At 34.3% G+C, this 25,508-nt stretch overlaps 1 protein-coding gene across 1 annotated transcript; it reads left to right on the top strand.

Moving 5' to 3' along the window:
* The first annotated feature begins 11,820 nt into the window (after positions 1–11,820).
* On the top strand, positions 11,821–21,357 carry LOC131938675 (GTPase IMAP family member 7-like). The gene is made up of 3 exons (XM_059296802.1): positions 11,821–11,923; positions 13,170–13,251; positions 19,495–21,357. The coding sequence occupies exon 3, from the start codon at positions 19,503–19,505 to the stop codon at positions 21,063–21,065; it is 1,563 nt and encodes a 520-aa protein (XP_059152785.1). The 5' UTR covers positions 11,821–11,923; positions 13,170–13,251; positions 19,495–19,502; the 3' UTR covers positions 21,066–21,357.
* The last annotated feature ends 4,151 nt before the right edge of the window (positions 21,358–25,508 follow it).

Raw genomic sequence — 25,508 nt, 5'->3', positions numbered from 1 at the left:
CATAATTATCTCCCTGACATTGCCAGTCGTCGTATCTGAAGGCTGCCATATTTATCTCAATGACACAACTTTATTTTAACTGAAACATATTTAAAATAATTGTGAAAAAAAAAAGAAATGAGTATGGGCTATGCTTTATCACACTGGAGACTGGTTAAATGTTAACTTTTTAATTTCTTATAAAAAGAATTTAAATGTAATTTTACCAAGCCTGACGATAGCAAGATATTTTACACTTCTAAATATAAATAGTTGCTGATCACTAGTCTAATGCCTTTGATAAAAAGACAATTATACAAGAAAATATCAAGTCTTTACTGTAAAAAATATTAAATTGCTCAACACGTGAGAATTGAGTATCGTGGTTCAATTGTTTATCTATTGAATTGTTTTTGTAACTTTGAATAAAATGTCCTTAGAGAACTGTTTACAACATAATAATCGGTATGCGATTTACAAGCTGTTACCGAAAAAATCACTCGAAAACATACAATTGTAACATGTGTGTATGTACTTGTACATGCGAATATGTGTATGTATGTGTACGCTTAGCTCTGTGTAGATATAAAACACCATTTATAAATATCTGTATTGAAAATGTAAGCAAATATACGATTAAGAAAACTATTGGTAAATTATCCCGCATGAAAATAAAATATGGTAACTTACATCGAACTTCTGGATTTAAAATATGTACAATTAAAATTGCATGTATTGATTTCAATAATCAACAGCAATCCTGTCCTTACAGCTACACATATTGATATGTTGCATGTTTTGAAATTAACTGTTCCATTTTGATAATGAAACAAACTATTTCCAGGTATGTAACCGTTATATAAGCTTTTCAGGTTATTGAACTGCAACTTAGAATTATAAAAATACCCAGGTCATTGCATCAATAGCGATTTTAAATTGATTAGAATCTGTCAAGCGTGTCGTGTTCGATTTTATGGAATGACTGCCTGTTGAAATGGTTGGTGCAAATGTAGTTGAAAGAATGGCTGGTACAAGCGTAAAGGTAAACGTTTTCAGCTTGCCTCAGGTAGTAGTGGTGTCACAACTTGCGTGTCACGTTAGCGGTTTTATTTAGGTGCGTCTTGCATGTGATATATTGTGTAGTGGGTGTGGTCGTTAGGAGAGTCTTTATTGTGATATAAAGTGCGGTGTGTGGCTGACATGGTCTTTATTGCAATATAAAGTGTGGTGTGTGGCTGACAGGGTCTTTATTGTGATATAAAGTGTGGTGGATGTTGTCGGCAGTGTGGACTGTATTGCGATATTAAATGTGGTGTGTGTGGAGGGCAGTCTGGACTGTAGGTGCCGTAGTGGTGGACGGTAGTAAAGTTTCCTTTCGGAACCTGAGGGTCCATTGGTCAGAAGAAGTAGAGTGCATATGTTTCTGTGACCTCTGCACGTGAAGGGATAGTGTTTGTTATGACACAAATTAAGCTAGTTATAAATAGGTCAAACAGAAGGGAGAAAATGCAGAAGTTAGGAAATAGCCTACGGTCAAGCAATGGAGAATAGTTCGGAACCAATGTACCAATGTCATGTGATGTGATGACCGGTCACATGAGACGGCCAGCTGACAAAAATAGGTCAAACAGAAAGGAGAAAAAGTTGAAGTTAGGATATAGCCTACGGTCAAGCAGTGGAGAATAGTAGGAAACCAATGAGATGGGAGATGATGACAACTACATGATACGGTAGTTAGCAGTTGGTCACTCGAGGGTGTTGGAGTTGGCCTGTGCACAGTGTAGTTAGCAGTCAGTGTGTGTTAGTACAAGTGGTCAACAACAGCCGAGTTGGTTTGTCGAGCGTTTGAAAGCAGCTGGATATAGATCTTGTCGGGACTGAACTATAGTTGAGGTTGTAGAAGTCAAGTGCAGCTCAGTGTGGAGTTAGGCAGTTAGGAGTTAGGAGACAGTTGAGATAGTAAAGTATAGGACAGTAGAGTTGGGATTAGGAATAGATTAATTGTGTATGTGTTAATAAACAATGCAATTTGAACTGTGTCAGTTGTGTCATGTAGACACGTTTCCCACTGAATAATTATGGAAAGGATTCACAAAAGAAGCGTCTATCCCCCATATACACAATACGGTATATATATATATATATATATATATATATATATATATATATATGTAATACTTTATCTCTCTACCCTGATATATATATATATATATATATATATATATATATATATATATATATATATATATATATATATATATATATATATATAATACGTACATTCGCTATAGTTATAACCACGCTCTACTCATTTTCTGATTATAACAAAATCACTTAGCATAAATTATAATTGTTATTATACTTTTGACTTGCTTAACATACGGGTAGATCAAATCGAATATAAAATTTTTTGAATATAGGCCTATACGTTTTTTTAATTATTAAATAAAAAATAAATTTTAATATTTTATTTTTACTATTGAATCTCCTTGTAAATATTAGTACTTTTTTTCTGATAAAGCTGCTTTTAAAACTATGCTCTACGTTATTGTGTTTAATTTTTTATTTTACTTATTTTTGAAAAGTAAGTGTCTGTTTATGTTTAAAACGTTAGACATATATTGGCTGGTTATGTGACAACATATTTGGCATTATAGCTTTGTTACTCTCCTGGCTAAGTTGATTCCACTTCCTTCTTGTCGTGATCATGATGTATACCTAGTATACTTTAACTCCAAAAAAAAAAAAAAAAAATTAATTTAAAATAATCGCTGAATAGTTTTCACAGTCTCTAAACACGTCTGTACTCTATAAGGTACTCTGGGTAGCACATGTTCTTGTCGTAGATACCGAATTCCCTGAAAATCCAATGCCCGTCAGCCATCACAGAGCCATAGAGCTGCTGATTAGGGCAGTCGCAGAAGTCTTTTAAGCAGACGATGCACGGGGGTCTAACAAGTCTTTTGTTTCCTGCAAAAAAAAAAATGAACGTTCAAATTACTGTGTCATATCTATTCTGACATAGAATCGGGATTTTTTACCCACACTTTTACTTATATACATTCTGGGAAATTATCTTTGCATACGAGTACGTGTACTATAATTTAAATAATACCGATTCAGATACAAGTTCGCAAATCGGTTTGCGCCCAAAAACATAATTTTCCACATACATACCAATACATTTTCATGCAAAAGTCCGTATTCAAATGGGTTTGTAATCGAGAATACACCGAATCTGGTGTGCTGCGCGGTAACATGAAATCATCGTTTAAATTAAATTATTAACACATGTTCTATGTCCTATATTATATGTTCTATTATTATATGTTATAAACTCATATAGCTTTTGGTCACATAGTCGACAGTAAACTGGTCTGTACCTTGCTTTAAAGTTTCGTGATTATTGTCTAGCCTGAAGACCTGCCCCAGTAAAACCCTCACCAGAAACATTGTGTGTATCTCTGTGTTGCTTCGTCGACTATTTTGTCTATCTGTAAAAAAATTAAAACAAAAAGTCAGACACGTTTCCTGGTAAATATAACTTTATGTTGCGTAACGGTCAGAACGTATATCTTTTGGTTTCGAACATTTGAAAAATAAAGCGTTAACATACTTATCTAAGATAAACGTGTAAGTGTTAGAGTGCATACATTTTTAATATTAAAATATCTAGCTGGTGTAGCAGATTGAAGAGTCTATTATTTTATATGCTTAGGTTACAGATAACTCAATAAATCAATGTATCAATAATAAAACATATTTATATGTAAACTATGTTAATGCTATTTCTAAAGAAAACGTACCGGTATATTGATCTGACTTTGTTGAAGATTCGGCAAAATGTATGGCTGTACCCAGCATATTTTCACAGTTAGAAATTCTTGGGTCCAGCCCATTAGAGGCTATGGCATCAACCAGACTTGGATCAGTGGCGTGGAACAGGTAGTGTTCGTTGATGTCGTCATACAGCTGGTCTCTCATAAAGGGTGCCAGGTATCTTCTTGTCAAAACGTCGCCCTTTGACCTTTGAACTTGACCTATAGGAGTACATACAGCACCAAACGACCGCATCCTCTTTCTCTCAAAGTCGTAAGCGTAGAACAGGTTTTTGTTTTCAACTCTCTGAACGCTGACCACCTGTATGGAGCGATGCTTGAGACCCCTAGCGTCCCGTCCCAAGCCAACATGACCCCTATCCCATGTTGATGTCACCAGGCTTGTGATTGCTTCCCTTGTTCTATTATCCACCTTTAAGAAAAGATTCGCGTTTCGTACAATATTATTTGACGTAATCTCACTCCTGCATACCCAGTAGGATGGAAGATTCCGATCTACATAAGTTTGAAACTCTACCTGTTCATCTATTGCTGTAAACGATATATTAATCTTTAACCCTTCAGCTATTGTAGAATTTTCATCTTTAAAAGTGTTGACTTCAGTTGGTTTTACTTCTAACGCGCTAACTTGTAAAATAGTAGCAGTTTGATTTGAAGTTAAACTAACAATCGAATTTGAATTTGTCAAATTTGTTATCGATTTAGTGAGCGACAGATCTGAGCTAGTAGCATCAGTGATTAAACTTGTACCAGATTGTTGCGAGTTGCAATCTACTGTAGCTGTTGTAGAAGCACTTTTAGTTTCGTTAATATTTTTTATCATTGACATATAAACACCTCGATTGAAATTGGTATGTGTGGTTAAATTAGGAGGATCAGTTGCTGCTGTAGTAGACACATTTGAGTTTGTTGAGGCTGAAGAGGCTAATGTTGAACTATCAGCAGTAGGATTTAAGTTAGTATCAGTTGTAGATAAATTTAGAAACATCTGATTAAGAGTTCTCTCGTCAGGATAAACGATTGGCGGATTTGAATTTGCTATGATATTAGTCGAATTTAGACTCGACACTGCTGCAGTGAGATTTGTGTTCGTTCCTGAACTTGTAAAGAGAGGTTGTCTTTGACATGGGTTAGTTCCAGCAACATTTGGAGCACGCCACGAATTAGTTGCAGTAGTTGTAGTTGTCTGAAGCATTGAAGCCGTAGCGTAAGTTCCTATAATTGCAGTGGGTTGTCCGCCCTGGTTGCTTCTAATATTTCCTTGAACATAATTCGAATCACTGCCCTTATTTCTTTGAGCAAAATTAGTCTCATAATTTGAATGACCGCTCATATTTCCTTGTATATGATAACTCGAATTATTGCCCCTATTTCTTTGTTGCTGTTGGTTTTGTGAGTTTCCAGCAACATTACTGTTCCCATGAGGATTCTGGGGTTGATGATAATTATTTTCTCTGTTACCCGAGTTTGTCTGATTCTGCCAGGGACACTGATTGTTGTTAACTGGGAGACTGTAACTGACATTAGCCTGTTGTGTGTTGTTTCTCTGAGGCCGCCTGCGTCTCCAACGTCTGTTTCCCCGCCCACGGTGCGACTGTGGTCTGGGATTTTGCCAGTTGTCTGGTCTGTAGGCTGGCCAATCTCTGGGATTGACCTGACCAGACCCGTTGGACCTCGGACACTGCCAGTTGTCTGGTCTGTAAGCTGAGGAGTCATTAGAAGACCGGCCGATGTTGTTTTCTTTAGGGCATGGCATGTAAGCCGCCATGTTTATTTCGTTGACTAAAAAAATTATTAAAAAAACGTATAGAGCTAATGCAATTTAATAAAAACATCATTTTCGAAGGTAAAAGAGTTTTTTTACAATATACGTAACTTGTAGTTATGGTAGATTTTTTATATCAGGATTAATTGTAATGTAAATAATGCTAAACCAAAATTTCAAATATTTGTACTTGATAGTTATTAAATGTTCATAATATGTTTAATTTTAACGTTAAAAAATGAAATAGCGTGAATAATGAAAGACTGCCTCTTGAATTTAAAAAAAAATATTAAAAAGCAGGCAGCAATATAAATGTAAAAATGTAGATGTATTGTCCTCTAGTCTTTTATGTTTGGTTAAAGCCAAAAAAATCAAACGAAGGATAGGCCTACATTAGCCACATGATGTGATAGACGTTATGAACATCTATACTCAATAAAGAAATGGAGACAGTGTGCTTGTTTACCTTATTGATAATATATAAATACATATTTGTTTGAGACACGTTTATATAAAATGGACACAATATAGTCAATAAAAAAGTCTGATTGTTTGTTTTTTATGTGACAAATAAAATATGTAATAAATACTTACAGAACAAATGTGGATTTCCGATTCTCTAATACGTTTATTTGGTAGATAATTTAGATTGCATTTAGTTATCCTTATAGCTAATACATGTCACCTCTCCTGGCAACTATGCCAGAATTGACATTTCAGTATTCTAAACTCCATCGATCATGTCAGGTAATGAAAACGCCTCCAGGTATTCTAGTTGTTACGTCAGCATTTCCTGGAATTGGAACCGAAACCGAGAACATGGAAATACATAGTAGACGCTATTGTTCTTCTGCCGGTAACACATGTATAGACCACAGAATCGACCGAAGTGATCAAGGCGTATCGAAGGTTGGCCTCTGTGAATCGATTGCAATGAAAATAAGTTATAAGTACACAGTGTAATGTCTGCTGTTTGGCACATGTCGCAAGGGCGTTACTATTTTTGTTTCGGTCAAGGGTATTGTCCCTTGTCAAGCCTCTCATAGGTAAATAACTCTTTCCCTATAATTGCATATTTTATACTATACATAAATTATATATATATATATATATATATATATATATATATATATATATATATATATATATATATATAATTGATTAAAATGCATTATGGGAAATTCATATAGATGTTGAGGGGCGAAAGGCGGAGTTTCTTCCAGGCATGGCTCTCTTCGGGGTTGAAATAATATAGAAAACATATACTTTTAACTTTTTAACATTGCTGTATCGGATTTTGTCATGAAATAGTTAGCACTGTTTCTTTAATCTCCTCAGATTCGTCATCATTATAATACTCAACGTGTGTATCTGCACTTAAATAGTCGACTTCTGCACTAAATGGTCACAATCTGAACAAAATGGTCACTAAAACATCTGCTCTAGTACTAGCATAGTCACCATTTGCTCTAGTACTAACATAGTCACCATTTGCTCTATTACTAACATAATCACCATTTGCTATAGTACTAACAAAGTCATCTTTTGCTCTAGTACTAACTCAGTCACCTTTTGCTCTAGTACTAACATAATCAACTTTTGCTCTAGCGCTAACATAATCACGATGTGCATTCTTGCTAGTGTAGTCCCAGCTCTATCGGTATTATACAATCAAGTGTATTAATTGCAATAGCGTTGATTATTACTTACAAATTTCTATTAACCCTAAGACAATTGTTCCATTTCATTTGTGTCTATGGTAGTCATTATACTTACATTCCTCCGCAAGCTCTTTATTTGGCAAGTATTTGTCTCGTTTAACCAACGACCTTGTATTTGTTTTAAAAAATAGTTTTCATGGTGATTTAACATATTACTTTTTTTGTAATAACTATTTTAGACATGGATTTTTTAATTCACTTTTTACGAGTGCCATTCATTAAATTCCATAAATCAAATTCTCTTTCTACAAATCTATCCTCTACGTCTGTAGCACCATTCTATATAAAAATAAAAATCAAATGCCATATCAAAACGCTTTTTTTACTAGTGTGTCTAGGTTTAGGCTTTCTATTATATTGTGCTGGCAATTGTGTAACTACTAATACTGTCGTTGCCGAACACGGTTTTATTGTTTAAGAAAAGGTAATTTCTCTTTTCTAGAGCCTGGAATATTTATAAAATGAAAGTAAAATTCTTAAATTTTACTTGAGATTACTCGAACTTGCGGGAGCAAAATAATTATTACAACTTGCAGTTCTTATTGATATATTTTACCTTTAAATAATTCTACAAATTTGATATTATGTAAGAGGAGATAACACAGCGTGGTAAACATTTTTTTTTATTATTTTTTTAGCATTATGTACCTTAGTCGAACGCTTCGTAAAATATATATTGATATATTTAGACTTGGGCATTTAGTTCTAAGATACTTTGACCTGTGATCATTCACCATGGAACTGTTAGGATTATCTAGTATGTATTATTTTTTTGGTTATTTGCTTGTCGATCGCTGCAAATCATCCCTCCCTACAATTAATCCTGATATAATTTATATATTGGTTGATGTTGAATTCAAGAAAACAAAATACAAATATTCCTGAAGATATAATAGTTCAAAATAAAAATACGTTTCATATTTTAAAATTAAATGTTCTATAAAAATAATAAAATAAACCACTTGAAGGTATGTAAACATTGCAGAGCTTTTTAAGGTATTAACATGAAACTAAGAATTATAAAAATACGCAGTAGAGCTTCTATTCTTACAAAGACCATGTCATCATTAAAGATTTTATAGTTATTAGATTGTGTCAAGCGTGTCGTGTATTGGCTTTTATGAAACGACTGCCAGTTGAAAAACTGGTTGGTACAATTGAATACGTAAATGTTTACAGCTTGCCTGGGGTGGTAGTAACGTTAGCGGTTCTATTCAGGTAAGGCTTGCATTTGATATTTTGTATGGTGGGTGTGGTCGGTAGGGGAGTCTTTATTGCGATTTAATTAGTCCTAAGATAATATGACCTTAGATCATTCATCATGGAACTTTTTGGTATTTGTGTTATGTTATAGTTGTGGAGTTATTTGCTAGTAAATCGCTGCAAACCACCCCTCTACCAATAAATCTAGATTAATGTTGCTTGATTCTGATTTGAAGAAAAAAAATATTAATGTTCATGAAGATGGTAGTTCAAAATATTTTTTTAATGTGTATAATTTATGCACTGGAGTGCAGTTTGGCAAAAAGATGTGTGGTGGGCGGGAGGGGGGAGATGATGTGTACTAACAGTTCCCTTGGACTAAGCCAATATTAAAGTACATAAATAACCCCGCTGTCAATTACCACCCCCAGTTAGGATCAGGGATAGGGTGAGTGTTAGAGCTAGTATTGGAGCCAGGATTAGTGTTAGATGTAGTTTTATAGTTTGGGTTATTATTGATGTTGGGTTTAGTGTTAGTTATATGTTTGTGATTGAGGTTTGGGTTAAAGTTTTCTTAGGAGGTGGGTGTGTGATTGGGGGGGGGGGGGTAATTCACATGGGTGTAATAACTTAGGGGGGGGGTGTTAAATGGGTAAAAGCCCCGGGGTAATTGACGGAAATGAAGGGGTTATGTCGTAGACCATTGCTACCCAGAGGCCACAAAAGAATAAGTGAAATGAGTAACACAGTATCATCTCACATACATCACGCCCAATTTTCAAGAATCGTTAAACCTACCCATTAGTTGCTTCAGTTACTTAAATCTATAAGATTATTATAGCAGTATTCGCGATTATTTAGTTATAATTGATACTGTCTGTTTATTGTTTATTGTAACTTTATGTTATGTAACGGTTAGTCTGTGGCTTTCAGTTCAAGCACTCAAAAGCTAAGCATGATTATAACAGATAATAATATTTGAAGCTCCTACCAAAAATGTCATAGAAATACATTTATAAACATAGAATAGTGTGGCATGATTGAACATGATTCGACTCCAAAATAATCTCCTGAGATTTAGAATTTAAACATCTAAGTGTCAACGTTCGTAAAATCTCGGTAAGTTTATTGTAAGGGCATGTTTGAGTCATCGTTCTGTACTTTCCTCTATGTGTAATACAATGACGATGCGGAATGCATTGTTTTTTTATGTTCAACAATATATAGGTAATTTGTCTTTATTGGCTATTTCGTGCTAGGATTACTTGGTAATTATGGTCATTTAATAAATGTATGGTTTTCAATTCGTGTAGAGAAGAAGATAGTTTATAAAATGCATAATTGTTTATTTTAATGGTGTATTTTGCTTCTATTTATTTCCATTCTCGGGTATATGTGACATTATGTTGAGAAACAGTGTCATGTTGTCATACACTTGAAGAAACTGAACAAAGACGAGTACTGGTTCTTCTTCTTCTTCGTTCTTAATTAAGTATATGGTAGAGGATTTAAACAACAAGCCCAACTTCGTGTATGAACTGGAATGTGGTCTCCAGATGAGCGGGTGCTCCATACAGTTTTTCCTTGAGTGGGGTGTGTAGGGACCAGTGTTTGAATTGCGCTTGGCTATATATTGAACATTCTTAAAGGACGTGCTCCGTATTTGCCACACCCAATTTTTAGTTTTTTATGCATGTGCTGTTTTTGTCTGTTGCGGCCTATTCTGAGTCTAAAGATTATGTATTGTTGTTTTCGTGTCAAATTGAAATATAAATCGTCTTTTTTTGTATTGAGGGTGTGTGTCAGACCACATTTGTATTTGTTTGTTTTTTATGGTTCTTTTGATTTCTTTTGGATGTAGCGATATTTCTGGTGGGTTTTTTTTCCTCCAATGTTTGCCAGCTGGTCCGCGATCTCATTTCTTTGTATCTGGCAGTGACCCGGGATCCACTGTAGCACAATTATGCCGTAGGTATTTATTACTGGCTCACTTTCCTGAAATACCAAAGCCAGTCTTTTCAAGAAAACAACGTATGTTAGGGGGTTTCCCTTTTTTACTTTCTCGTATATAGGAAGTATAGAGAAAGTCTTGTAATCGTGCCAAAAAAAAAATCTAAATTTTTGCTGATCTCGACGTTTTAGGGCTCCCTGAGTTGGAAAAACATAGTTTTGCAATCTTATTTGTATGTTTGTGTGTGTGTATGTGTGTGTCTGTCAGTCTGTGCGTTTGTGTGTATGTGTGTGTAAATACAATAACTTGAGTACCGTTACAACTAGGTTGATGAAATTTCAGATATAAGTATTATATCTAAATCATAGATCGTGTCAACTTTTGAGCGATTTTCGATAACCGGAAGTGGAACTTTTTCTACTTTCAAGTTTTCAAATGTCTCTAAATTGAGTATTATTTCAGATAGATAAAAGAAATTTCAAATGTAAGTAAACGAACTTCTTCTTCTACCTTCTTTAAAATTTTGAGTAATTTCCGTTGACCTTAAGTAGAAATTGTTGCTATTTCCGATTTTTCAAAAACGCATGTAAATTTACATAGTAGCCTACTAATAATATTCCGCACTATCATATACATTTTGTTTTGCGTTCATTTGGTGTACAATTCTATTTTTTAAAGTTTAATTAAAAAATGGTTAAAAATCATGTTTATATCCCGAGTTACCATCCCCTGTTGTTTTATTTAAGAGTATTCGAGAAAGTTTAGCTGAGATCACACCCGGTTTATTCATTTTTGCACGATTACAAGACTTTCTCTACACTTCGTATATACGAGAAAGTAAAAAGGACAATTTGTGTCAATACCTTTAAAATCATAGGATGTTATAACTAATAATATTATTTATATGTTTAAAAAAATAGAATTTAGCCAGAAAGGGCGCACAAACCTTTCGAGTGTTATAATGCACCAGTGTAGTAAAAATGAACCCGATCCGTTTATGCGATTAGATCTCTATAAAGGACAAAGCGAGGCACAGCCATGCTTTATATTTTTATATTGATTATTATATATAGAACTATATATAGAAGAAGAAGATATAAAAGATGATTATTTTACTTTAGTTGTTGATTTATTTGCTTTTTCTTCCATTTTCCGGAGGCATGAGATACAATATATCGACTTAATAAACAATGTATATAAACCAGTCAGGTTTTCTTAATAAGTCGGAAGGTTTTGGCTTATTAAGAAAACCTGACTGGTTTATATTTTCCTGAAAAACTCCAGCCGGTCTTTTCAATAAATCAATTCGCTATGGGGATTCCCCAATGCCTACCGACAAAACGTAGGTGTAAAAACGCTAGACGACCTTGTACTTGGCGAAACAAATTTCGACATTCTGTCTTAAACATTTTCAGTTCTTTATGAGTGAAATGCATTGATCAACCATTGCTTTAAGTAAGCTAAGGTAAGATAACATTAGGTAAGGTAAGGCAAGGTAAGGATATTTTTTTATATATATATATATATATATATATATATATATATATATATATATATATATATATATATATATATATATATATATATATATATACATATCCGTGTGTATGTGTGTGTGCCTGCAAAGGTATATAATTTAAATATATGCCGCAAACGAGTACATGTACGTGTATAAGCTTTAATCACTGCTGACTTAATAGTAAAGATATTTAGTCTGTTTATAATATAGTTCGATGTTGTTGTTTTTTTATAGTTAGCATGTTTACGTCATAATGTCACCCCCACTCTCTTAGAATAATTTTCGATTCGTACTTAAAAGGCTATTTAACTTTAATGTAATATAAATGGAACTGTCAAAAAGCATTTTTCTTCTGTATATTTTGCAATTTTTTGCCACGGTGTGTTTATCCCCCCCCCCCCTAAATGGTGTCACAAGGTGCGGTCATCATTCCTCGCTTCTCTCTCGTTACACTTCTGGACATATTAGATTAGGGACGATGAGACATACAATTTGACTTTGCAATGTTTTATGAATGTTTAAGAAATAATTGAATAATGCTATGTAATTTATTTTCATTTCGCGCAATTGCACAAAACATTTGCAATTTCATTTAAAGCAACTGTTCGAAGTTAAAACGATGATTATATTAAGATAAAAATATAGCACTTGATAACACGCTTTTATATAATCAATAACTGAAGATCAATTATTTTTTCAATAAATTAAAAATGAACGTAGGGCCTATATATATATATTTATATATATATATATATATATATATATATATATATATATATATATATATATATATATATATAAATATTCTCTGAGAATCGAAGAACTACCTGTGCGCACAACAGCTGCGCCGTCAATGTTTTTTTTTTAAAGCTGCCCTATATCACGCGGTTCTCCACCCCTCGAAATGTTTCCTTTGTATCCCAGAGCAACGTAAACATTACGCTGAGGGCAGAGGTTCTAAGTTTCTGAGATGAAATAGTTTGATATTATGCTTGTTGTTAATTTGATTACATAATGTTTATAGGGCTTATAGCAGAATTGAGGAAATAAAAATTAACAATCAAAATGTTAATTATAACACATTGTTACATACAAATTATCAATGTTTTCTCATAGATAAATAATAATTGTTTGAAGTTGATAAACAATTAGAGAACATCTGGATTATGTTACTATATAATTATATCAACAGCCGTTTTATTTCGCCATTGAAACTGTGGGGAACACTGCGGTTCGGACAACATAAACCAACAACATCAGTGTAATCTATAAAGGTAACATTAAAAATAATTTCACTATTTTTATGTTCATAATGTTGCTATTACTAAAATTATATAAATAGAATCAAATACTTGAATAACTGATTTAGAATAATAGTTATTTTTCAGTCATAAATATTGGGCGTATCTTCGTAAATTTGAACAAATGCTATAAAAGGTATCGAAATTAATATATTAATTCTAATTAATTTTAGTACATGTTTTGATTATAAATGTGTTGGCTTCAAAGGTATGGTAAAAACATTATTCTGAAAAAAAAAATGTATAGAGTAAACACAGCTTTATGATTATAGTATTTTTTAATTAAAAACCAAAACATTTACCAAATGTATTTGCCGAACATTAAAAGTATATATATATATATAGTGTAGTTAAAAATAAACCGGGAGTGATCTCCCCTAAACTTTCTCGAATATTCTTATATAAAACAACAGGGGATGGTAACTCGGGCTATAGACATGATTTTTAATCCATGTTAAATACTTAAAGTTTTAAAAATAGAATAAAATCTCGTAGACAAAAGAATTGCACACCAAGTGAACGCCAAATAAATAAACCGGGAGTGATCTCCCCTAAACTTTCTCGAATATTCTAATATAACACTACGGGGGATGGCAACTCGGGATATAGACTTCTAGACATGATTTTTAATCCATTTTAATTACTCAAATTTTTAGAAATAGAATAAAATCTTGTAGAAAAAAAGAAATGCACACCAAGTGAACGCTAAATAAAGATGTGCATAATAGTGCGCTATATTATTAGTACTTTATAAATTTACATACGTTTTTTTGAGAAATCGGAAATAGGGTAAATAAGTACTTCCGGTCAACGGAAATTACTCACAATTCGACAGAAGGTAGAAAATTAGATCTTTTACTCACATATCAAATTTCATTCATCTATCTGAAATAGTACTTAAGTTATAGGCTATTGAACAATTCAAAGTAGAAAAAAGTACCACTTCCGGTTATCGGAAATCGCTCAAAAGTTAATACGGATCTACGATTTTGATAAAATACTTATATTATGAAATTTCATCAACCTAGCTGTAACGGTACTCAAGTTATCGTGTTTACACACGGACACACACACACACACACACACACACACACACAGACACACAGATATACGGACACGATTGCAAAATTTTGTTTTTCCGTATCAGTGAGGTGTAAAACGTCGAGATTTGCAAAAATCTTTTTTTTTTTGCACGATTACAAGACTTTCTCTATACTTCGTATATACGAGAAAGTAAAAAGTGCATAATAGTGCGCAATATTATTAGTACTTTAAAAATTTACATTAGTTTTTTGAGAAATCGGAAGTAGCGTAAATTACTACTTCCAGTCAACGGAAATTACTCAAAATTTAACAGAAGGTAGAGAATTAGATCTTTTACTTACATTTGAAATTTAAGGTATCTATCTCAAATAGTACTCTAGTTATAGGCTTTTGAAAAATTCAAAGTAGGAAAAGTACCACTTCCGGTTATTGGAAATCGCTCAAAAGTTGATACGGATCTACGATTTTGATAAAATACTTATATATGAAATTTCATCAACCTAGCTGTAACGGTAGTCAAGTTATCGTGTTTGCACACACACAGACACACAGACACACAGACAGACACACAGACATACTGACAGAATTGCAAAGCCCAGTTTTTCAGACCGGATTACGCATAAAACCTCTTAATTTTGATAAATCTGGATTGATAATTTTTGCCCGATTAAAATAAGTCCTCTATACTTCGGACGTGATGAAGGACTGAGGTGTAATACGGTGAAAATTGTTAAAATTTCAAGTGATTTTTGTGCACGATTACAATACTTTCTCTATACTTCGTATATACGAGAAAGTAAAAAAGAGTTATTGTTAATAAGGACAAGGTAAAGTCCTAAACTGAACTGAGTTATTTATAGTTATTATGAAACTGTTGTGACGTAGCTGGTGTTAGTAAAATAGAATTTGACTTATAAACTTGAAGACAAATGGGCATTCTATTAATAATAATAGAGACTATGCAATAGGTGGTACCGAAATAGAATAGTTTGACATTGTTGACAACACCGGATGTACAGCTAAGTGTGTCTTTTTGTATATATAATGAGTGATACTTTTGGGTATGGGAGAGGGAAAAGGGGGAACGACCGGAGATCGAAGATGTGAGCGCAGAAAGTAGAGCGAGAAAATGGAACCATCGGAGGCAGAAAGGCCGAGAGATAGAGAATAGATTGAATGCATAGACAAGTGTTATTAGGTCGTGAGTTAAGAAGTGATACCGTGTGTGTACCTGTGACAGTGGAGGTCTGTTGAGATTCACCTAATTATACGAACTGATTATTCATGAAGGAATAAAGTGAAGTAATATTGAACCAGCGGGCAGAGTGTGCTGCTTTATATAAGGTGGGTGGATCGGTACTAAATGAGGTGTCCTCGGCCTAGAGGTGGGATTTCCTAAGCCGCGGGCAAACACCTACAGACAGGGGGTTGTACACGCCTCTGTCGCATTTGGGTGCCGTGAGGAAGAGGTCGCACAAGACCTAACAAAGAATGCCACACATGCTGATGCTGCACTTGGTGTGTCGTGTGTGTGTGTGTGTGTGTGTCTGTCTTTTACACCTTTCATCACATCGCCGTAAAACTTTGGGAAGTTGTTGAAAATATTCAAAACTAGCGTACCCATCCCTGCGCGTTGCCGCGGGAATAGAATAAAGTAAGACGAAATATATAAGAAGGGTTTCATCCCTGCGTTACCAATCCTGTGTTCTTAGACTCGTGACCTTGTTTTTTAAAAGTGAGTTATTTAAATGTAAACAATGCCTGCGCTTGGATCATATATATCGGGACACGGGTTTACCTACACTACCGCATGAAAACCTTGAGTGTACATTAATAACTTACCGAAATAATGAGGTAGAACACACTTCGGTTACCACCCATGTGTCAGGTACGTAGAGGGGCGCTCTCAGGAGCCCCCCCCCCGATCACATTACAGCATAGGCGCAGCGTACAGTCCCTGGCTCCTTAAAAATAACAAGCGCCATCGTGCTCATAGGATAACCCAGAGTGCCAAATGGCATACTGTTAACATTGATGCAGATTTCGTCATTCGCTAAAGTGACACAAATGAACAGGATTTTTTTTTCTTTAACACGTAAAATAATTATTTGACGTGTTTTAAACATAAGTGTAACTTATGCAATATGCTAGCGTTACAAATGGTCTATTATTAGATGCTCGATCTCAATTTCTGACTGGATCGTCTAAAAATAGATGCTTATTGCATCATTCGCAAAGTGACGAAACTCTACAGTAGGCTCCTCATATTCAAACAAATATTTTTTCATCTTTCGTAAGTTGACGAAACTGTACAGAAGGATTTCCTCACGTTGCATTTTTTAGAAGCCTTTTGTAGTTTTACGGCTGAATATAGTAGCACCCCTTACTCTTTATGCAGGACGCTCGATTAACGGATGCCAAGTTGACGAAACTGTACAGAAGGATTTCCTCACGTTGCATTTTTTAGAAGCCTTTTGTAGTTTTACGGCTGAATATAGTAGCACCCCTTACTCTTTATGCAGGACGCTCGATTAACGGATGCCAAGTGCCAACATCGTCGCTCTAAAACTCTGGGCGCCAAACCGTTTATTGACGAAAATTGTACCCTACATGAAACTTTAGTTTTCTTTTTCGCAGAAATATTCTCGGGAGTATTCTCATCTACTCCCTAAAAGTTTGATGGCACTCAGATTAACCGCATCCGATTTTTATTTTTTATATACAGTGTAAAGAGAAAAAAAATCACTCCCCTCGGGGGCGCCGCCCTTGCAATATTGAAAAATATTTTTTTGCAGAACCCTACCATCGAGTGATCTGATCATCTCCCAAAGTTTCATGGTACACGCATGAACGGTGTGAAACCGAAATAGCTTTTATTTTTATATACCATATATAGAGAGAAAACAAATCGCACCCTGCCAGGGCGCCACCCGTGCGAATTTGAAAATGTTTTTAGTACAGAAACCTCCCCAGAAATATTCTCAACATCTTCCCAAAGTTTCATGGCGATCGTGTTAACGGTGTCACTTTTATTATTTTTATATACTGTATAGAGAAAAAACGCACCCTCACGTAGCGCCGCCCTTGCGAAATTAAAAATGATTTTTTTTTTACAAAATCCTGCCCCAGAGTGTCCCAACCAACTCCCCCAAAGTCTCATGGCTACCAGATAACGGTGTCACACCAAAATCGACTTTTATTTTTGTATATACCGTCTATAGAGAAAAATCGCACCCTTTCGTGGCGCCGCCCTTGCGAAATTAAAAATGATTTTCACAGAACCCTTCCTTCGAGTTTTATAATAAACTCCCCAAAGTTTCATGCCTATCAGATAAACGGTGTCACTGCAATTCACTTTTATTATTTTTATATACCGGATATAGAGAAAAACCGCACCCTCCCTTGGCGCCGCCCTTGCGAAATTAAAAATGGTTTTTGTACAGAACCCTTCCCTAGGGTATTCTATTCAACTTTCTAAAGTCTCATGGCTATTTGGTGAACGCTGTCAAACCAAAATCGACCTGTATTTTTATATACCGTATATAGAGAAAAACAAATCGCACCCTGCCGGGGCGCCACCCCTGCGAATTTGAAATTTTCTTTTCACAGAAACCTCCCCAGGAATATTCTCAACAACGTCCCAAAGTTTCACGGCGATGTGATGAGAGGTGTAGTAATGCATAAAGGACAAACAGACACACATGTATTGCTTTTTATATAGATAGACTAGCGTACCCGTCCCCGCGCGTTGCCGGGGGAATAGAAGAAGGGTTTCATCCATACGTTACCAATCCTATATTCTTAGACGCGTGACCGTGTTTTCTAAAAGTGAATTATTTAAATGTAAACAATGCCTGCGCTTGGATCATAAATACCGCGACACGGGTTTACCTACACTACCGCGTGAAAACCTTATGTGTACTTTAATCACTCACCGAAATAATCAGGTAGGACACACTTCGGTGACCACCTATTAACAGGATTATTTTCTTTAGCACGTAAAAAAGTATTTGACGTGTTTTAAACATCAGTGTGAATGATGCAATATGTTATCGTTACTAATGGTGTATTATTAGATGCTCGATCTCAATTTCTGATTGGATCGTCTACAAATAGATGCTTATTGCATCATTCACAAAGTTACGAAACTGTACAGTAGGCTCTCAAAAAGTTATTGTTTCATCTGTCGCAAGGTGACGAAATCGGACAGAAGGATTTCCTTCGCGTTACAAAGTTATTTTTAGAAGCCTGTTGTAGTTTTACCGCTGAATATAGTAGTACCCCTTACTAGATATGCAGGACTCTCGACATTTTTTTCACAGAAATATTCTCGGGAGTATTCTCATCTACTTTCCAAAGTTTCAAGGCACTCGGATGAACCGCATCTGAGTTTTATTTTTATAAACCGTACATAGAGAAAAATCGCAACCTCCCGTGGCGCCGCCCTTGCGAAATTAATGTTTTTTTTACAGAACCCTTCCCTGAATCGCTCTAATCAACTCCCCAAAGTTTGACGGCGATTGGATGAACAGTGTGAATCTGCAATCGACTCTTATTTTGTGTATACCGTATATAGAGAAAAAACAAATCGCGCCCTGCCGGGGCGCCACCCCTGCGAATTTGAATTTTTTTTCCCCGCAAAAACCTCCCCAGGAATGTTCTTAACAACTTCCCAAAGTTCAACGGCGATGTGATAAGAGGTGTGGTAATTCATAAAAGACGCACACACAGGCACACAGACACACAGACACACATACATTGCTTTATATATATAGATAGATAGATATATAGATAAGTAAGCAATGTTAGAAAACGATTTTTAGACGTTATTTCCTGTTATAGAAAACTGTTTTAATAGATTGTAATAGGAATTGATTAATTAAAATACTCTATTTTGACAGAGTTCACACAAGATTTTGGAATTGCAATTTTTTTTTTGGGGGGGGGGGGGGTAGTAGGCTGAGGTGTGACGTCATTTTAGGGGGGTCTGGCTTTTTGTGACGACGTCAAAAACAGCGTGACGTCATTTATGGATGACTCCTTAGCTCAGAGAACTGTGTCTGTTTAAGTAATGCAACAGTGACAAAAACAGTAAACAAAATAGTAATATTAAAAATATGCTACACTTTTTTGCTGTTTATAAATATATATTTTTTTCTCTATTCTATACAGAAAAGAGAATGGCTTCCGACATAATTAAGGGAATTGACATTTTACTTGTTGGCAAAACAGGAGCCGGAAAAAGCGAGACGGGTAATCTTTTACTTCAAAGGGAATCATTTAAAAGCTCAAACGATGTTGATTCTGAAACATTTCATTCTAAAAAAGATTACTCGTCATTTAATGGAAGGGAACTTACAGTAGTTGACACTCCAGGACTTGGTGACACAAGACTTAATAATAAAGAGGATACAAAAAATGCTGTCAAAGAAATGTCAGAAGCTATGGTATTGAATCCTGAAGGTTACCATGCCATACTATTTATCGTTAAGTTTGGAAATCGCTTCACTGCAGATGACGTAAACGCGATCGAAATTCTTAAAAAAATATTCGGGAAAGATTTTATGCGGTATCACGGAATACTCCTGTTTACTGGCGGTGACATTTTTGAAAATCTCCGAGATGTTCGTGCTGGGCAACTTACCTTTGACATGTGGGTGGCCAAACAAAAAGAAAAACACTTGCAAGATATTATAAAAGAATGTGGATCCCGCACAATTTTATTTAACAATATGTCAGATGATGAAAATCTTAAACAAGGCCAAATAGAAAAGTTAATAACAATGATTGATGGGCTTACAAGAGACGGAAAAAGGTACACTAGTGAAAGTTTTGAAAAAGCTAAAAAAGAAAGAGACCGACTAATTAAAACCTTAAACAGGCCATATCTTAAAGATGATCATATGAAGACAATCAGTATTATTACTCAACAGCTGGGAAAAATTAAAACAAATCCAATGAATATAGATGAAACTTTGATGAGTTTACAACAATTGCGAAACAAAGCAGACAACGTTTACGGTACTATCGAAGAGGAGGACCAGAAAACAAAAGCTTTAGACGTTGCCTTAAAAGTTGCAGAACGTTTGCAGATGTCAATACAAGAAAGAATCGATGAGGTTGAGAAAATACGAATAGAAAAAGAGAAAGAAGATCGTGCCCGAAAGGTAATGGAGGAATTGCTGGCAAAACGTGAAAGAGAACAAAAAGAATATGAGTTAAAGAAAAAAAAGGAAGAGGAGGAAGAACGTATTCGTCGTAATGAAGAAGAGCGCAAGCGTCAAGAAGAAGCAGAGAAGTTTCGTAAGAAAGAAGAAGAGCTTAAACGTCAACTAGAAGAAGAACGTATCCGACAAAAAGATGAAGAGAATAGAAAAGCAAGGGAAAAGCTTGAGGAACAGCTGTTGGAAATGCAAAAAATTAAACAAATGCTGGCAGAAAAAGAAGCTGAAGAAAGAAAACAACTACAACTAGAGAAACAAAAGGCGCTTGAAAGAGAGGAAGAGGAAAAACGTCGCATGAGACAAGCAGAGGAAGATTGTCGTAAACAGAAGCAAGAGTTAGCAAAGCTAGAGGTAGAGAGAATCCGCAGAATACATGAAATAGAAGAACAAAACAAAAAAAGATTTGAAGAAGCTGAAAGAAGATATCAAGAAATGCGAAAAACCCAAGATGAACCTGGTATTCTGCAGAAAGCCGCTAGTTTTATAGGTTCGGCTGTTTCTAAACTTTGGCCTTGGTAGTAAAATTCATTACCCTTTTTAATCTGTGTAAAGAATAATTTTGTTTTTTTTATAATAACTTGTACTATAATTTGCTAGATAAGAGTTTTAATTATTTTAAATTTGTATTGCCATATGCGGTAGAATCAACGACTGCTAACGAGAAAGTGGGGTTTGCATTTCGGGTGAACTCCAGCTAGCTCTTATTTGCAGACTCACGTCATACGAGTTATACTTTGCCATATTTTCTCATTAATCAGAGATCACAGAAACAGGTGAAATCTACATTGTCTACTCTGCAGTCATTTTCATAAATGATAGCTTTACATTTCAATATTAATTGTTTGCTATATTTTTTATATGAATCTATTTTTGATAATTAATCAAATAAAGACAATATATATATATATATATATATATATATATATATATATATATATATATATATATATATATATATATATATATTAAAGAAACAAATCATAGAGATTTTGTAACTTTCTAAAATTTAAATTCAAATATTTTGTGATCTCTTTTTTGTTTTGCACAATGCTACTATCTTATTTATAATCGAAAGTACTTATTTTAGTTTATTTTATGGTATATTTTTCAAAAATATGTTATTTTATGTTACGCTAGCATATTGTTTTCATTTCAAGCATGTTTTTGCTTACGTTTTTATTTATTTTTTATTGTATCCGAACTATACAGAAAGTAATGTAACCCTAAGTCAAGAAATTGAGTTTTACAATACTGTGTATGTGAACACGATCACCTGAGTATTTTATAAGTTAGGTTGAAGAAATTTCATATACATATTATATTATTTAAATTGTTGTTTTCTGTCAACTTTTAAGCAATTCCCGTTAAGCGAAAATGGTACACACTCTTCTTTGGGTTCTAAAAACAAATAACGAGTATCCATTCAGTAAGTTGAGAGAAAATGTTACATCTAAAGAGCCTGTTATCTGATATGCAAAAGTTTCTAGAGATTGTTTAACGTTTTTAGGTAACCAAAAGTGGTACTAATCTCTACTTCAACAAGAAAAAGATAACTTGAATACTGTTAAAGTCAGGTTCACAAAACTTCATATATAAGTAAAACATCTTTTGCTTAGACTATTTATAATTGTTGAGTGACCTCAAATAACAAAAAGATGTACGATACTATATTTACGGTTTCTATAATACTTTTTCAGTGAGGTGGTTAATATTTTATATACTGGTAATACCTCCCATACTTAGATTTCAGGTAACCGTAATATGTGAGTCAATTTGTTTCCGTTTTCAAAAAAGCTTTCAGAAATTGATAATTTTTATATCATATTCTCATATATCACATTATACGAACGTTTCACATCTAAGTGTTTTCTTGAAACACGAGCGGTTATTTGTCTATAGCCACATTGCACCATAACAATCTAATTATATTTAAGAATATATTAGAAAGCTTAGGGGAGCTAACCCCACCCCCTTTATTTAAATGTGCAAAAGTAAAATGATTAGTTTGATGTAATTTTCGTGGCGTCATAGTCTCAATGGTACTGGTTATTATTTTTTAATTGCTTTGGTGCAAAACTTTCAGCCCGCTTGACATGACTCTCATGTCCAGTAAGGCAGGAAAACCGTGGCAAGACCAACTGGGGCTGCCCATCTTGTGGCCGAATAATTTTGTCCAAGAGAACTAATTGTAACTCCAAGCCTCGACACAAACTTTCCGTGATTTTTTGACGGTGAAGATCGAGGATAAAATGTATTCTTTACATCCAACAAGGCGATCCAAATACTGCTAATTAATTTTATATTATAAGCAACTAAGCTAATAAGAGAAAAAATATATTGTTCCGTTTCAAATAATTGTTTGTTACTTATCAATATCAATATAAATTAAAATGTATGTCTGCGGCGGGCGTTGTTTTTTTTTATAGAAATCAAAAAGCCTAAGCGGATCGGGTTCGTTTTAAACCACACTGGTGCATTATAAACCTAGAAGTGTTTGTGGGCACTTTCTATCTAAATTTTAATGTCTTCAAATATTTGTAAATGTCATTAGCAGTGTTTCTTCCAGACTTTTTTCTCGGGGGGGGGGGCACTTGAAATTTTCGTGGGGGGGGGGAGGGGCGGTAGACTTTCTTCGGGGGGGGGGCGGACACTGTTAAAAGTATATATTTTCTATATAAATTATATAAATTTCATTTCGTTCGGGGGGGGGGGGGGGCGGTAAAAAAAATTCGGGGGGGGGGGGGGGGGGGGGGCTTGCCCCAGAAGAGATGCCTGGAAGAAACTCTGGTCATTAACCGGCGACCATAATAGTTTGTGCTGCCTTTAAAGCCGGTGCTATTTAATTTCTTTTTTATACACTTTTGTATTTTCCTATTTTGTATATATTTATTAATTTTGAATAATAGAAAAGGGGTTGAGGCTATAATAACATTAAAAAGCTGTAATAGTTATAAAACAGATTTTACTTTTATTACTTTCTCGTATATTTCTCGTATATTTGAAGTATAGAGAAGTATAGAGAAAGTCTTGTAATCGTGCAAAAAGAAAATCGAAATTTTTGCAAATCTCGACGTCTAGAGCTTTTTGTTTTCTGGTCCTCTTTTCTGTCTTGGAAAAACATAGTTTTGCAATCTTGTTCGTATGTCTGTGTGTTTGTATGTGTGGGTGTAAACACGATAACTTGAGCACCGTTACAGCTAGGTTGATGAAATTTCATATATAAGTATTATATCAGAAACGTACATCTGTATAAACTTTTCAGCGATTTCTGATAACCGGAAGTGGAACTTTTTCTACTTAGAATTTTTCAAAAGCCTACAACTTGTGTACTATTTCAGATAGATAAATGACATTTCACACGTAAGTAAAAGATCAAATTCACTGCCTTCTGTCAAATTTTGAGTAATTTCCGTTGATGGAAGTAGTAATTTTTGCTATTTTCAATTTCTTAAAAAAAAAAACACATGTGAATTTATAAAGTACGAATAATATTCCGCACTAATATGCACAGTTTATTTGGCATTCACTTGGTGTGCAATTCTTTTCTCTTCGAGATTTTACTCTATTTTAAAAAGTTTAAGTATTTAAAATGGATTAAAAATCATGTCTATATCGCGAGTTGCCATCCCCTGTTGTTTCATAAAAGAATATTCGAGAAAGTTTAGGGGAGATCACTCCCGGTTTATTTTTTGTTTAATAGCTCAACAAAGCAGCATTGTTTACATGTTATTATTTATTTAATAACCACTTTGGGTGACTAGAAATATAATTTCAAAATATTTGATGAAATAGATTAATTCAATGAGGTTGGTGTTAAGATACGTCATATATGGTCCTGCTATGATAGAGTTTAGGTCTGTTTATATGGGTTTAATACTGTTTAGATTGGTATTATATAAGTGTTATTTAATTTTAAAATGTCTTTATAATTATACTTGGTTTGGTATTTCGGTTCAAAAATACATGAATGTTATTTGTGTCAATGTTACCGATTGGTAGTATTCGGGAATACGGCATTCTGGAAATCGGCATTCAAGCAAATGTGTTTGAGGGATTGATCGTAGACCATTTAGAGATCGGTTAGGTATAGGTATGGGTTTAGATATATGTATATGCCTAAGAATATGTGTGGGCGTTGATGTAGGTTTTAAAGAGTGTGGTTTAGAGAGTTGGTTTATGTTTATTTTTATGCTTATATTTATGTTTGCTTTTGTGTGTTTGTGTTTAAATTAATGTTCTGAGGTTTTTATGAGAGTGAGAGTTTACGTTTATGTTTGTGTTTTAGTTTATGTTTATGTTTTGGTTTATAAGGTTGTTTTTTTTTAGTCGAAGAAGTGCAAGAAGGGGAGAGGGTTTATTGTGATGTCTGTGGTTGAGGTTGTGATGACGGTTAGTGTTTATGTTTATTTTAGTGTTTATGTTGATATTTGTTTGTGCGTATGTGTTTTTTTTTTAGACTTAGAAATGGGATGGAGAAAAAGATTTATGTCTGTGTCTATGTTCGTTTATGTTTGTGGTTGTGGTTGGCTCCAATTAGGGCTAGGTTTGGAGTTAGGTTTAGGGTTAAATATATTTTCTATATTTGAATATAAACATTAATTGGAAATTTAATATATTCCCAAGACCGGGGTAGCGCCAGGCATAAGATGCTTAATAAGCATGCAAGTTACTGTCCTTTACAGATAGGTTTTTCACAGAAGCCAGTGCAGAGCCTAACCGGGACGGCTAGTGATGTATAAAGTACATTATCGTTGTATTAATTTAAGAGATAATTAATATTAACTATTTGTTCAGGTTATTAGATTATTACATTATTTTTCAAAAATATTTTTAATTAATACTATTTTCTGTGTCAAACAATCATCTCAGCTGGTGAAAAAAATGTATTTATTTACCATTTACATTTTTTACCCACGTCATTTGATTTGATTAATAATTATATCTATTGTTAGTTTTTTTGTG

This window comes from Physella acuta, unplaced genomic scaffold (assembly GCF_028476545.2).
Source record: "Physella acuta isolate Inbredline_101_S28 unplaced genomic scaffold, ASM2847654v3 ptg000255l, whole genome shotgun sequence".
Taxonomy (NCBI): Eukaryota; Metazoa; Mollusca; class Gastropoda; family Physidae; genus Physella; species Physella acuta.
The sequence above is the reverse complement of the archived record's forward strand: the minus strand, read 5'-3'. Positions and strand labels throughout refer to the sequence as shown.

Bases quoted from the DNA above. Each gene is read 5' to 3' on its own strand.
- LOC131938675 (XM_059296802.1), top strand. From the start codon at position 19,503: ATGGCTTCCGACATAATTAAGGGAATTGACATTTTACTTGTTGGCAAA.